Source organism: Marmota flaviventris, chromosome X (genome assembly GCF_047511675.1).
Source record: "Marmota flaviventris isolate mMarFla1 chromosome X, mMarFla1.hap1, whole genome shotgun sequence".
In the NCBI taxonomy this organism is placed as follows: Eukaryota; Metazoa; Chordata; class Mammalia; order Rodentia; family Sciuridae; genus Marmota; species Marmota flaviventris.
The window spans coordinates 13,390,261-13,402,521 of NC_092518.1; the positions used below are offsets into that span (position 1 = coordinate 13,390,261).

The window sequence follows — 12,261 nt, forward strand, 5'->3', positions numbered from 1 at the left end:
TAAAAACCAGCAAGCAACTAAGTCTAGCATAGCAGAGTTTCCTCATCTGTGAAATAAACTACTAACAGTGTCTATTTCAAAGGGTTATTGAATGAGCTTTAAACAAGTTATTTTTTTTTATAAGGGCTTAGACCAGTGGCTGGCAATCATTGTGATCATTAAATAACATAATACTCTTACTGGGAGTTCTGAGAGATAATAAAAAACTCCTATTTAGCCCTTTTGAGATTCCAAGACACTTAATTCAGAAAAACCTTTGCTTTCATGAGTTTCTTTTTTTTTTAAACGTATATTTTGAGCCTTATCATAGCTCCCCTGATGGAAAGATGAGGAAACAGAGGCTTATATTAGTGGCAAATCAAGATCATACACATAGCAGGCAGAAGGCATGGGCGAAGGGGTTCTAACCCCAGATCTCACTAGTTTTCTGCTCTGGCAGGCTGCCAGCAGGCTGTTAGTCAATTCTTTAAGCCAGTGGTTCTACCCTTGAGCATGCATCAATATACCTGGAGCACTGGTTACAACACAGAATACTGCCCCTTCCCCAGAATTTCAGATCCAGCAGGTCTAGCATGGGCCCCAGAATCTGCACTTCTAATAAGCTCCAAGGTAATACTGATATTACTTGTCTGGGGGCCACACTTTAAGAGCCAGTACTCTAAGAAACCAATTCATCAGTGCAATAGTTTATATCTGGAATGTTCCCCAAAGGCCCATGTGTTAAAAAGTTTGGTCCCCAACTTGGTGCTAGTGAAAGCTGATAGATACCTTTAAGAGGCTGGACCTGGTGGGAGGTTTTAGGTCATAGGAGGTGTGTCCTCAAAGGGGACCGTGGGACACCCATATTTTCCTCTTCCTTTTTATAAACAGGCTTCTTCCACCCTGCACTCCTTGCTGTGGTGTGCTGCCTAATCACAGGCTCAAAAGCCATGGGGCCAATTGACCATGGACTGAAACCTTCAAAACTGTGAGCCCAAATAAACCTTTCCTCTTTTTAAGTTGATCAACTCAGGTACTTTGTTTCAGTAATGGAAAGCTGACTAACAAAAGCAGAATGCTGGAACAAGAAATACATTCATTCATCTGCCTTAAGCTACCACTCTGCTTCTCCCTACTTAGGTTTGCTTCAGAGTTATGTACTTTCCTATTTACCTGCTCATTTTTATCATTTTTACATATAAATTTTCAAAAGTCTTATTTCTAGCAGACAGCTTTCATTTTGATGAATTTTTTTCCTGTTTCACTTTCCTGCCTCATCTGTCCCTGTGGGGGAAAAAGCACCACAGTGAGACTGAAGATGTGGCATCATTCATGAACTCTACCACTTCCTAACCAATAAGATCACTGGGGGGACATTTACTTATCAATAATGTGGGGACACAAGATTTTTGCCCTGCCGATCAGACAATGATATTTTAATGTTCCAAGGAGATGATGTGTGTGACCATAGTTATGTGGATGTTGCATGGCCACAAGAGAATTTATATACCATGAATATCAGGAGGCATTTTCTCTCCCTATTTATCTTCTACTAGTTCTATAAACTGGTTCTCAAAGTGTGGTCCCTAGACCAGTTGCATCAGCATCACCTGGGAGTTTATTAGAGATGTAAATTCTCAGATCCCACCCCAGACCTTCTAAGTCACAAACCCTGGGACAAGGGCTCAGTGATATATGTTTCAACAACCCTGATTGTGTGGTTCTGAGCACAAAATCTAGAGTTGGGTTCAAATCCCAGTTCTGTTACTTCCCAGGGCTAACAACCCTAGGCAAGTTATCTCTCTGAGCCTCAGCTTCCTGTTCTGGGTTCAAAAACTGGGTTCAAATCCCAGTTCTGTTACTTCCCAGGGCTAACAACCCTAGGCAAGTTACTTATCTCTCTGAGCCTCAGCTTCCTGTTCTGAAAAACAGAGGCAAGACTAGGATCAGATCTGGTTGAAAAGATTAGGAAAGTGGGTTAGTGCAAAGCAGGGATCTGGCACATTGTAATCCTTAGTACACACTGAATTTTTATTTTTTTATTTTATTTTTTTAAAGCGTATGGCTTCTTGACAACATGCCCTTGTGCCTACTTTGTAAAAGATTGCCCATTGTGCTTTAGCTTGCTGGAAAGTTTTCCATTTAATTTGCTTGCAAGTATGTATATTGGTACATGTGTTTTGTTTATTTATGTTGCTACAGTTTGCAGCCAGTAGATTTTTGTTTTATCCAACAAAGGTTCTTTGGTCCTACCACCTTCTTCTGAATAAGAAACATATTTACCTGTCTTAAATAATGTCTTTTTTTGGGGGGGGAGGGCACCAGGGATTGAACCCAGAGGTGCTTAGCCACATCCCCAGCCCTTTTTATATTTTATTTAGAGACAAGTTCTCACTAAGTTGCTGACGCTGGCTTTGAACTTGCAATCCTCCTGCCTCAGCCTCCTGAGCCACTGGGATTACAGGGATGAGCCACCACACTGGCTAATAGTGTCTTCTTAAATAACATTCATTTCCTAATCTTACTCCTAATGAGTATTCTTTTCCTTTTCTTTTTTTTTTTTTTTTTTGTGGTTCTGGAAATTGAACTCAGGGTCTTATGCATGTGAGGCAAGCACTCTACCAGCTGAGCTATATCCTCAGCCCCCTAATGATTATTCTTTATATTTGCATAGCCCAGTGTTCTTTTGGCAGTATACCCACAGAAATCACAGCCCTATTGCTGGCCTTTATGCAGCCTTAAGTTGCTGAGGTTGGCCTTGAATTTGTAATCTTTGTCTCAAAACAAAAAATAAAGGGGGTGGGGGATTGTGACTCAGTGGTAGAGTGTCCCTGGGTTCAATACCCAGTACCACAAAATAAAATAGAATAAATGTCAGAAATAAATGCTAATACATTTGGTCAATTGACTTCGGACAAAGACGCCAATACCATTCGAAAGGAAAAGACAGTCTTTTTAACATATGGTGCTGGGAAAACTGGATATCCAAAGGAACAAGAATGAAATTGGATTCTTACATCATATATAAAATTTAACTCTAAATAGATCAAGGGACCAAAATGCAAGAACTAAGGTCTTAGAAGAAAATGGGAAAATCTTCCTGACATTGGATTTGGCAATGATTTTTTTAGGTATGACACTAACCTATAAACAATCAAAGTAAAAATAGATACAATGGACTTTATCAAAATTAAACACTTTTTCAAGACATGGTGGTTCACACCTATAATCCCAGTGACTTGCAAGGCTTAGGCAGGAGAATAGCAAGTTCAAGGCCAGCCAAGGCAATTTAGAGACCCTGTCTCAAAATAAAAAATAAAAAGGGTTGGGGATGTACCTTAATGGTAAAGTGCCCCTGGGTTCAATCCCTGGTACCACAAAAAAGAAATAAAACCAAAACTTTTATCCATGAAATTATACTATAAGAAAGTGACAAAATGCTCCACAGAATGGGAGAAAATATTTGCCAAACATATATCCTACACAGGATTTAATATGTAGAGTATATAAATAACTCCTAAAAGGCAACAACAACAACAATAACCCAATTAAAAAGTGAGCAAAAGTCTTAAACAGCTAATTCTCCAAAGGTATACAAATGGCCAATAAGCACATGAAAAGATGCTGACATCACTGATCACTAAGGAAAAGCAAATCAAAACCACAATGAGATGCTACTTCATACCTATCATCAAAACAAAAGAAAATAGTGTTGCCAAGGATGTGGAGAAACTAGAATCCTTGTGCTTCATTTATGGGAAAGTTAAATGGCACAGCCACTGTGAAAGAGATTGGCAGTTTCTCAAAAAGTTAAACAGAGAATTACCATATGACCCTGCAAGTCTACTCGTAGGTAAATACCCCAAAGAACTGAAAGCAGGGACTCAAATAGTTACTTGTATACCCATCTTCATAGCAGCATTGTTCACAATAGCCAAAAGATGGAAACAACCCAAATGTTCATCAATGTATGAATGGATAAGTAAGTTGTGGCACATACACTCAATGGGATATTATTCAACTTTAAAAAGGAATGAAATTCTGTTGAATAAGCTAAAACATAGATGAACCTTGAAAACATTATGCCAACTGAAGTAAATTGAACAGAAAAGGATAAATATTACTATATTTTTACTTATGAAGTACCCAGAATAGGCAAATTCATAGAAACAAAAAGAATAGAGATTGGGGGATGTGGAGTTACTGTTTAATAGTGAAATGTTCCAGGAATGGATATTGGTGATGTCTGCACAAAATCATGATTGTACTTAAAGCCAATAACTGTACACTTAGAAATGGTTAAAATGGTAAATATCATGTTGTGTATATTTTACCATAGTGAAAAAATGATCTTAAATAACAACAACCCCCCCCCCCACACACACACACACAAATAAACAGAGAAAAAAAGAAAAGAAAAACAGACACCTTACCTTCCAGGGATGTAACCAGAACAACATGAAGACAAATGATGACAAGGAATATCTTGAATGTCAGTAAAACTTCTTCAGGTCTGCCAACATGACCACACTGCCCACCAGAGAAAAACATCCTGAAATAAAAGAAGGGGAACAACAGATTGTCACAGCTGCCATAATCACAACACAGCAATACCCAAAAGGTCATTCCTCAACCAAGGCAACCTGCCAGGCTGATTCCTTTTAGTACTATGAGTCCAGAAAATCAGCAATGCCAGGTGAGCACCAGCCATTAAAAAGCAAAGCCCATGTTTTGATTAAGGGAAAGTCACAAAGCAGGACATTATATTCAAAATGATTAGCAAGGTAGTCCATGAAGATCTATGGAAAATACCAACACGGGGGCTGGGGTTGTGGCTCAATGGCAGAACACTTGCCTAGCATGTGTGAGGCACTGGGTTCGATCCTCAGAACCACATGTAAATAAATTAAAAAGGCACATCAACAACTAAAAATTATTTAAAAAAAAAAAAGAAAAGAAAATACCAACACATTCAAAATATCAGAAGAAATTTAAAACCAAAATGGTATGTATATAATTATTACCACCATATAAAGGCTGGTTGAGATTATACTAAGAATCAGAAGAATTCACAGAATCTTCTAAATAATCTACCCTACTTATGTCTTATACTGTAAAAGGCCAGGTACTTTGTGTTTCCTCTTTATTGCATCTTATTGTCACTGCTTGCATTTTTAGTAGTCCATGAGTCAAACTTTTTTAAAAAACAAAGTTTATATCAGAATTGAATTTAAAGGCTTCACTTACCATTCACTTATTTGTTCATTCAATGAATCTACGGAGAGTCGACATGTACCAGATGAGATGTGAGGACTGAACAGGGTAACTAGAAGAATTACATGTAGTGGAGGTGGGGTACTGCAAATGCTAAGACTACTTCTATTCTGCTCAGGTGGAGGAGTTGACCAACAAAACCCATGATAGGCAGGCAGCACCTGTCATGCCATGGAAGCTGGCGTGGATGCTCAGGGAGGAAGAAGCCATCTGGGAAAATGCAATGCACTCTTCAGCTCAGGCACAAGCAGGGAGGCAGTTAGAGCCCAATGAACACACTCCCACATAGCCAGAAGGGAAGGGGCTGCAACAGACCAGGCTGTGTTTTTGGTGACCCTACTGGCCAAGAGTACCCATCAATCCAGCCACCAAGGCAGCTTCTGCAAGCCTGAGGCAGAGTGTGCATACACAGTGGTGAAGACTAAAGAGCATGAGTTGAAAGGATCCAGCTCTGCCACATAACGTGAATGGCTCTAGGCAAGTAATTTCCAATGGTCAAATTACCCATTTAGCAAATTGTGATAACAGCATCAACATTATAGTATTGCTGTGATGAGTGTTATGGTTTACATATTAGGTGTCCCCAAAAAGCTCATGTGTGAGACAATGAAAGAAAATTTAGAGGGAAAATGATTGGGTTATAAGACCCTTAACCATGGGAATCTCTCTCTCTCTCTCTCTCTCTCTCTCTCTCTCTCTCTCTCTCTCTTTTCCTGGTGTTATGTTCTTAGCTGCTTTGCTTCACCATATCCTTCCTCCATGATGCTCTGCTTCACCTTGGGCCTAGAGCAATGGAGTCGTCCATCTATGGACAGAGACCTTTGAAACTGTGAGCCCTAAATAAACTTTTCTTCTCTAAAATTGTTCTTGTCAGGTCTTTTGGTGACAGCAACAAGAAAGCTGACTAAAACAATGAGTAAAGGAAAGATCTTTGCACAGTGGCCGGCATTGTGAATGCCCTATAAATGTTAGCTATATTCTTCATTCATTCATTCATTCATTCAGCAAATCTTTATTTTGCACCCAGCATGTGCAGGGTCATGTAGCACAAGGATTAAGGTGATGAGGGCAGGGAAAGAGGGGGATAAATAAACTACAGTTTCTCGTTTCAAGGTAAAGCTGGCACTCTTTGAGACTCTTGTCATTTAGTAGCCATAACCAGTACTGGGAGAGTGATTCTTTCCTTGACATGGCATGATAACATTTTAGACCAGGAGGTGAATCCTTCTCCTTCAAAAGAGGATTTGCATTTTTAAAATTAATAAATTGTATTATATATTAATACAATGTGTTAATAAATTATAAAATGCCTCTCATTTGTTTCTTCTCTTGAGCATTTTTATCCTCTGTTCATAATGGCATATTATTGATCTTCTCAAATGAGTCTCTCAAATGAGAATGTCAATACAGTTTGCAAAGATGTATCAGTCTATCTGAAGGAAAAATGTGTTTGCCACAGCTACACACAACAATATTGATGAGTCTCAGATGTATAATGTCAGCCAAGGAAACCTCACATAAAAGAATGCATAATGTACCATGATTCCATTCATATGCGAAACAAAAGCAGACAAAACTAATCAATAGGGAAGTCAGGAGCGCAGTTATCCTTGGAAGGAAGAGGGTAGTAATAATCATAAAAGTGGACACAAGGAGAGAGGACTTATGAGGTACAGATAATATTCTGTGTGCTGGTTAGATGGGCATGTTCAGTTTGTAAAATTCAATGAATTAGACATTATATGTATATCTAAGGAAGTTCCAACTGAAAGTTTGGAAATAAATATGTTTTTAAAGTTTCTGAACCCTGTTCCACCTCTAAAAGCACTGCTCTTTTAAAAAGTAATTATTTAGTGAACTAAAATGCTACAAAAACTCTGTCCTATGCAAACGCCTTAGGCTCTAGTCTGTCTAGAATTGGTAGAGTTGACTTAGAAGATTTAACGCACATGTATCTAAGTTCATCTCTAGGAAGAATATAGGAGCAGTTTATTCTGGAATGGAACTCAGAATCCACCTAGCCTCAAACCCTCATTCTACAGATGAACAAAGAGGCCCAGTATGCTCCTGAAGATGAGTCAAGGTCATTTGGCTATTTGGTGAGTCTCTATACTTTCTACCAGACCACAATACCAGCCTCCTGAGAATTTGTCTCCTTGTAAGTAAGTTTTGGGTCCATCAGATAAAATGAATCAACAAATTCAAAATTCTATTATACAATTTCAAAATTTCTACAAACTCATTCCTGACCTTTGCCAACTCTTAGGGCAGGGCTAAGTGGTATACAAGATATGGTCAAAGTTAAGTTAGTATACACAGTGACTGGTTATTATGTACTGTGACTTGGGCCTCTGATCAAAATAAACCATGCCTTTATACTGAAGAGGAAAGGTACTCAATTCCCAGGTGAGGGTAAGAAAAGCCAGAATGAAGAATGATCCCAACAATCATCTTGAAAAGAGAATATGGATCAAGAACTTACTAGTTCCTGGGAGCCCCTGAAGAGACTGCTTTCATTGTCATGTCTGAACTATGTTTCCTCAAGGCTAAAAATATATTTGCTAATAGAAGTTTTATGGTATTTTAAATAATGTAGCTACTATTGACTTCTACATAAACTGAGAATGTCCTGCTAAGTCACAGGTCTCTGGGATCATTGATCAAAGAGAGATATCTATAGATTTTCAAATGCTTATATAAGTCATTTTTATTTTTTCAACTGGAACATTTCCTTGTGATGTAGGATTTTCCTTCCTTCTTTTATCATTGATTTCCAGTTTCATTCCATTATGATCAGATATGGTGCATGGTATTATCTCCACACCTTTATATTTACTAAGAGTTGCCCTATGGCATAATATATGGTCTATCTTTGAGTAGGATCCATGTGCTGCTGAGAAGAACGTGTATCCACTTGATGATGGTTAATATATTCTATATATGTTGGTTAAGTCTAGGTTATTGATTGTGCTATTGAGTTCTGTAGTTTCTTTATTCAGCTTTTGTCTAGAGGATCTGTCTAATGGCGAGAGCGGTGTGTTGAAGTCACCCATAATTATTGTGTTGTGGTCTATTTGACTCTTGAACTTGAGGAGAGTTTGTTTTATGAACATTGCAGCACCATTGTTTGGTGCATACAAATTGATAATTGTTATGTCTTGTTGATGGATGGTTCCTTTTATGGAATATTTCCTCATCCTCTGGTATAATATAGGTTAGCTCATTATTATCTGGGTCATCAACAGAAATGACCTGAATAGCTATCAGTTCTCAGCAAAATTTTAAGGTATTAAGAATGACTAGTAAGATAGCATCAATTATAGAGAAAATAACTTGCTAGCATTTAACCAGTAAAATTTAGACCTTGACACTAGACAATCAACTCACTAAAAATGAGCCCAAATTCATCTTAGTCTAGGGCTTCCTTTAGGTTGTACCTTGATGTAAATGGCAACCTCTAGGGTTGCACAATGCATAAGCTACATGACTATATGCCATGCACCTGCTTAAACCACTCCAAGAAATTGTTCTATACCTCTTCAATTACATTAAACAGTACCACTGTCATATTTTTAAAATGTAACTCTTGGTACAACCTTTAATGACAATAAATGATAAATCTATCTTTATAAAGATATAGAATTATTAAAAATAAGAGTAAGATTTAAAAGAGGGCAAATAGCTTGATGCTATTGTAGGGCAGGTCTGGGTGAAGGTTAATCTCTATTATCTCTGGTTAACTGCCATATTTGATTATATCATAGTTGCTATGATATATGCAATGATCAATATTTTTAACCTAAGTAACAAGAGGTATGATTGTTCATTAAGTCTTCTAGAAATCTCTATGCCTTTGAGATATTTACATTGAGTCATTAGTGTTGGCTAACAAGACTAGAATATGAGGAAATTAAAAAAGGGAGGTACTAAGAGGTTCTCAGTGTGGACAAAGCAAGAACAAAAAGTGAAAAAGCAATCGATTTAGATTGTTCACCTGCCAAAGAAGTCAGGGAGTGGGGAAGAACCAAGGAAGCTGTGTGTAAAAGCACAATTAAATTTCTATTTGAATTCTGCTAAAAGACCTTGATATAGCAAATAAATCAGGAATAAAAACAGACAAAATGTCTTTGGTGTTTTAGGAGTAACTTGGGTTAGGTTATTTAGATAAAACCTTTTGCTGAAGACAATTAAAAATCATTCATAAAAGATTAGAAGCATTTTCTTAACTATAGCAAAGAGCTGACGAGATAGAAAGGAATTGTCAGGCCAAAGTTGAAGATAAAGCTGAAAGCCAGGGAGATAACATGAGCAGTGAAGCCACTTATACCTAAAGGTAGGGGCCCATGGGGAAAACTTGAGTTTCAGACATGAAATATCAGAGAAAAATTCAGAGGCATGGAGAAAATACATATTTAGATATAATTCAAGGACTGACATATATTTGAATAAAATTCAAGGAGGAGAGGATGGGGAAGAGTTAATGTTTGAAATTATAATGACTAAATGACCCCAAACCAGTGAAAAACACCAATTCACAGGTTCAAGGAGCCCAAATAATCTCAATTACAATAAATAAATAAAAAGAGATCTATACCTAGAGATGTCATAGTGAAATTGAAAAAGAAAAAAACAAAAAAGAAAGAAATTGAAGAAAAAAGAAAGAAAATCCTGAAAATAGAGAAACAAGACAGTTAACTTTCAAAGGAGCAACTGTTAGACTAACAGCTGTCTTCTCAGAAGCCACAATGAGAGCCAGAAAACAATGGAATATTATCTGCAATGTTGTAAGAGAAAATAACTGCTGACCTAGAATTCTACTCCCAGTAAAAATACTTTTCAAGAATGAGGGCAAAGTGAAGACATTTTCAGATAAAAAGAAAACTATGATGTTGTTTTCTACCTGCAAATCTTCATTGAAATTGATTCTAAAAGATGTATTCCAGCAGAAGATGTAAGATCTGAGATGCAAGAAGGAATAAAGAACAAAGATAGTGATTAGTATAGAGCCAGCCCACCCCTAACATTTGTAAGATACACGTCAAGAGTTTAAAAAGAGGTACAGTTTGTTCTTCCTCTTTCACTAAGGCTGTATCAAATTGCAAGAGGCTTTGTACATGTGCATGTGGTCATCAAAGCCCATATATCCAAACCCCCTCTCCTGCAAACACATACCCCTTGGTCATTCCTTGGGGTCTAGAGGTACATATACTTGCAGCATGGTTTATGCAGGGGAAGAGGCCTGCTCAGGTCCTGGAAATAGGCTGAGAATGTTTACATAGGGAATTCAAGGGTCCTAGGTTCCCACAGTATGACTTAGAAACAAGAGTTGGAGGAGGAAGGAGACAGGCTCCAGTCAGGCATGTCTTCTTGGTGCTACAGAGTTCTTACCCTTTGGGGGACAGGTGAAACTACAGAACAGCCAGAGAGAGGACCTCTAAATCATGATATACAACCCAGAGGCCCCAATTTCCCATATCTAAAGAGTAGTACTATATAATGGTATATCCAAATGAATTTTTAACTATATAATAAACAGTAATAATAGTATCTTGCAGGGATTAGTGAAACATGATAAAATAAAAACATATGACAACTATATACATACACATATATATACACACATAAAATAAAGAAACTACATGTATTAAAGAGATGAAAGTATAAAATTCAAAAATTAAAGTATTCCAAAGACTTTATATTACCCTAGAGGAACCTAAAGATGTTGAAAAGTTGAATAGCATGCTGGTTTTTTGTTTTTGAGACTGGGTCTCACTATGTTACCCAGACTGACCATAAACTCCTGGGCTCAAACAATTCTCCTGCTTCAGCCTTCAGAGTAGCTGGGACTACAGGTATATATGCCACCATGCCCAACTGTCAACATGTTATAATTGCTATAGTGGCTACTAAAGAATAGAAATGGGGAAGTATTAGGAACAATAGAACTTCCTAAGTGGTGGAGAGGGAAAAATGATTTTTAAAATATTCTGTCAATCTAAAAGAAGGCAAGAAAGGGGAAAAAATAAACAAAGAATGTTTAGAAAAAATAGAAGATGAACACAAACACATCAATGATTCATTAAATATAAATGGACTAAATGATTCCATTAAAAGGCAAAGATTATCAGGCTAGAAAAAAGTACAAACTCCAATTATGTGCAATTTACAAGGACACAACTGGAACCTAATGATAAAGTTTGAAAGCAAAAGGATGCAAAAGATATGCCATGCCAATCAAGAGAAAAGTAATGTGTTATGGTTTGGATATGAAGTGTACTCCAAAAGCTCATGTGTGAGACAATGCAGGAATGTTCAGAGGTGAAATTAATAGATTATATTTTGATATTAATGAGTTAATCAGTGGATTAATCCACTTGATGGGTTAAAAACTTGAGTGGATTAATGTGAGGTAATTGTAGGGTATAGCTTGAGGAAGTAAGTAAATAAGACATGCCCTTGGGGATTATATTATCCCTGGCTCTTTGCACTCAAGCACTCTCTGCTTCCTGGCTATCATGATGAGCTTTCCTTTGCCGTATCCTTCCATGATGACTTTCTGCCTCAATTTGGGCCCTAAGCTATAGAGTCCACCAACCATGGACTGAACCTCTGAGACCATGAGCCAAAATAAACTTTTTTTCCTCTAAGCTATTGTTGTCAGGTCTCTTGGTCAGTGACAAAAAGCTGACTAAAACAATGTATTTATAGTAATATTAAATTATATTTTAAAGCAAAAAACAGTACCTAAAAATAAAATGGTTCATTCATAAAAGATTTAATTCAGTAGGAAGACAGAAAAAAATTTATATGTGAACGCAATAAAATAGCCACAATATACACAAAGCAACAATGAGAAAATATAGAAATAGAATAAGTTCACAACCATCTCTTTCAGCATTTGGTAAAAATCAAATAAAAAGTCATTAAGGATAAAGAATATTTTAATAATACATTTAATCAACTTGCTTAAAGACCATACATATAACCTCTCATTCAACAATTGCAGAG

The 12,261-nt window shown here is 37.1% G+C and overlaps 1 protein-coding gene across 1 annotated transcript in view; it reads right to left on the minus strand.

Annotated features, from left to right (window-relative positions):
• The window catches only part of Adgrg2 (adhesion G protein-coupled receptor G2), a 109,834-nt gene that overhangs the window by 58,658 nt on the left and 38,915 nt on the right, over positions 1-12,261 (minus strand). Inside the window, exon 2 of the mRNA XM_027927358.2 lies at positions 4,413-4,531. Within this exon, the coding sequence (XP_027783159.1) occupies positions 4,413-4,530 (118 nt within the window). The 5' untranslated portion in view covers position 4,531. The remainder of the gene's footprint in view (positions 1-4,412; positions 4,532-12,261) is intronic.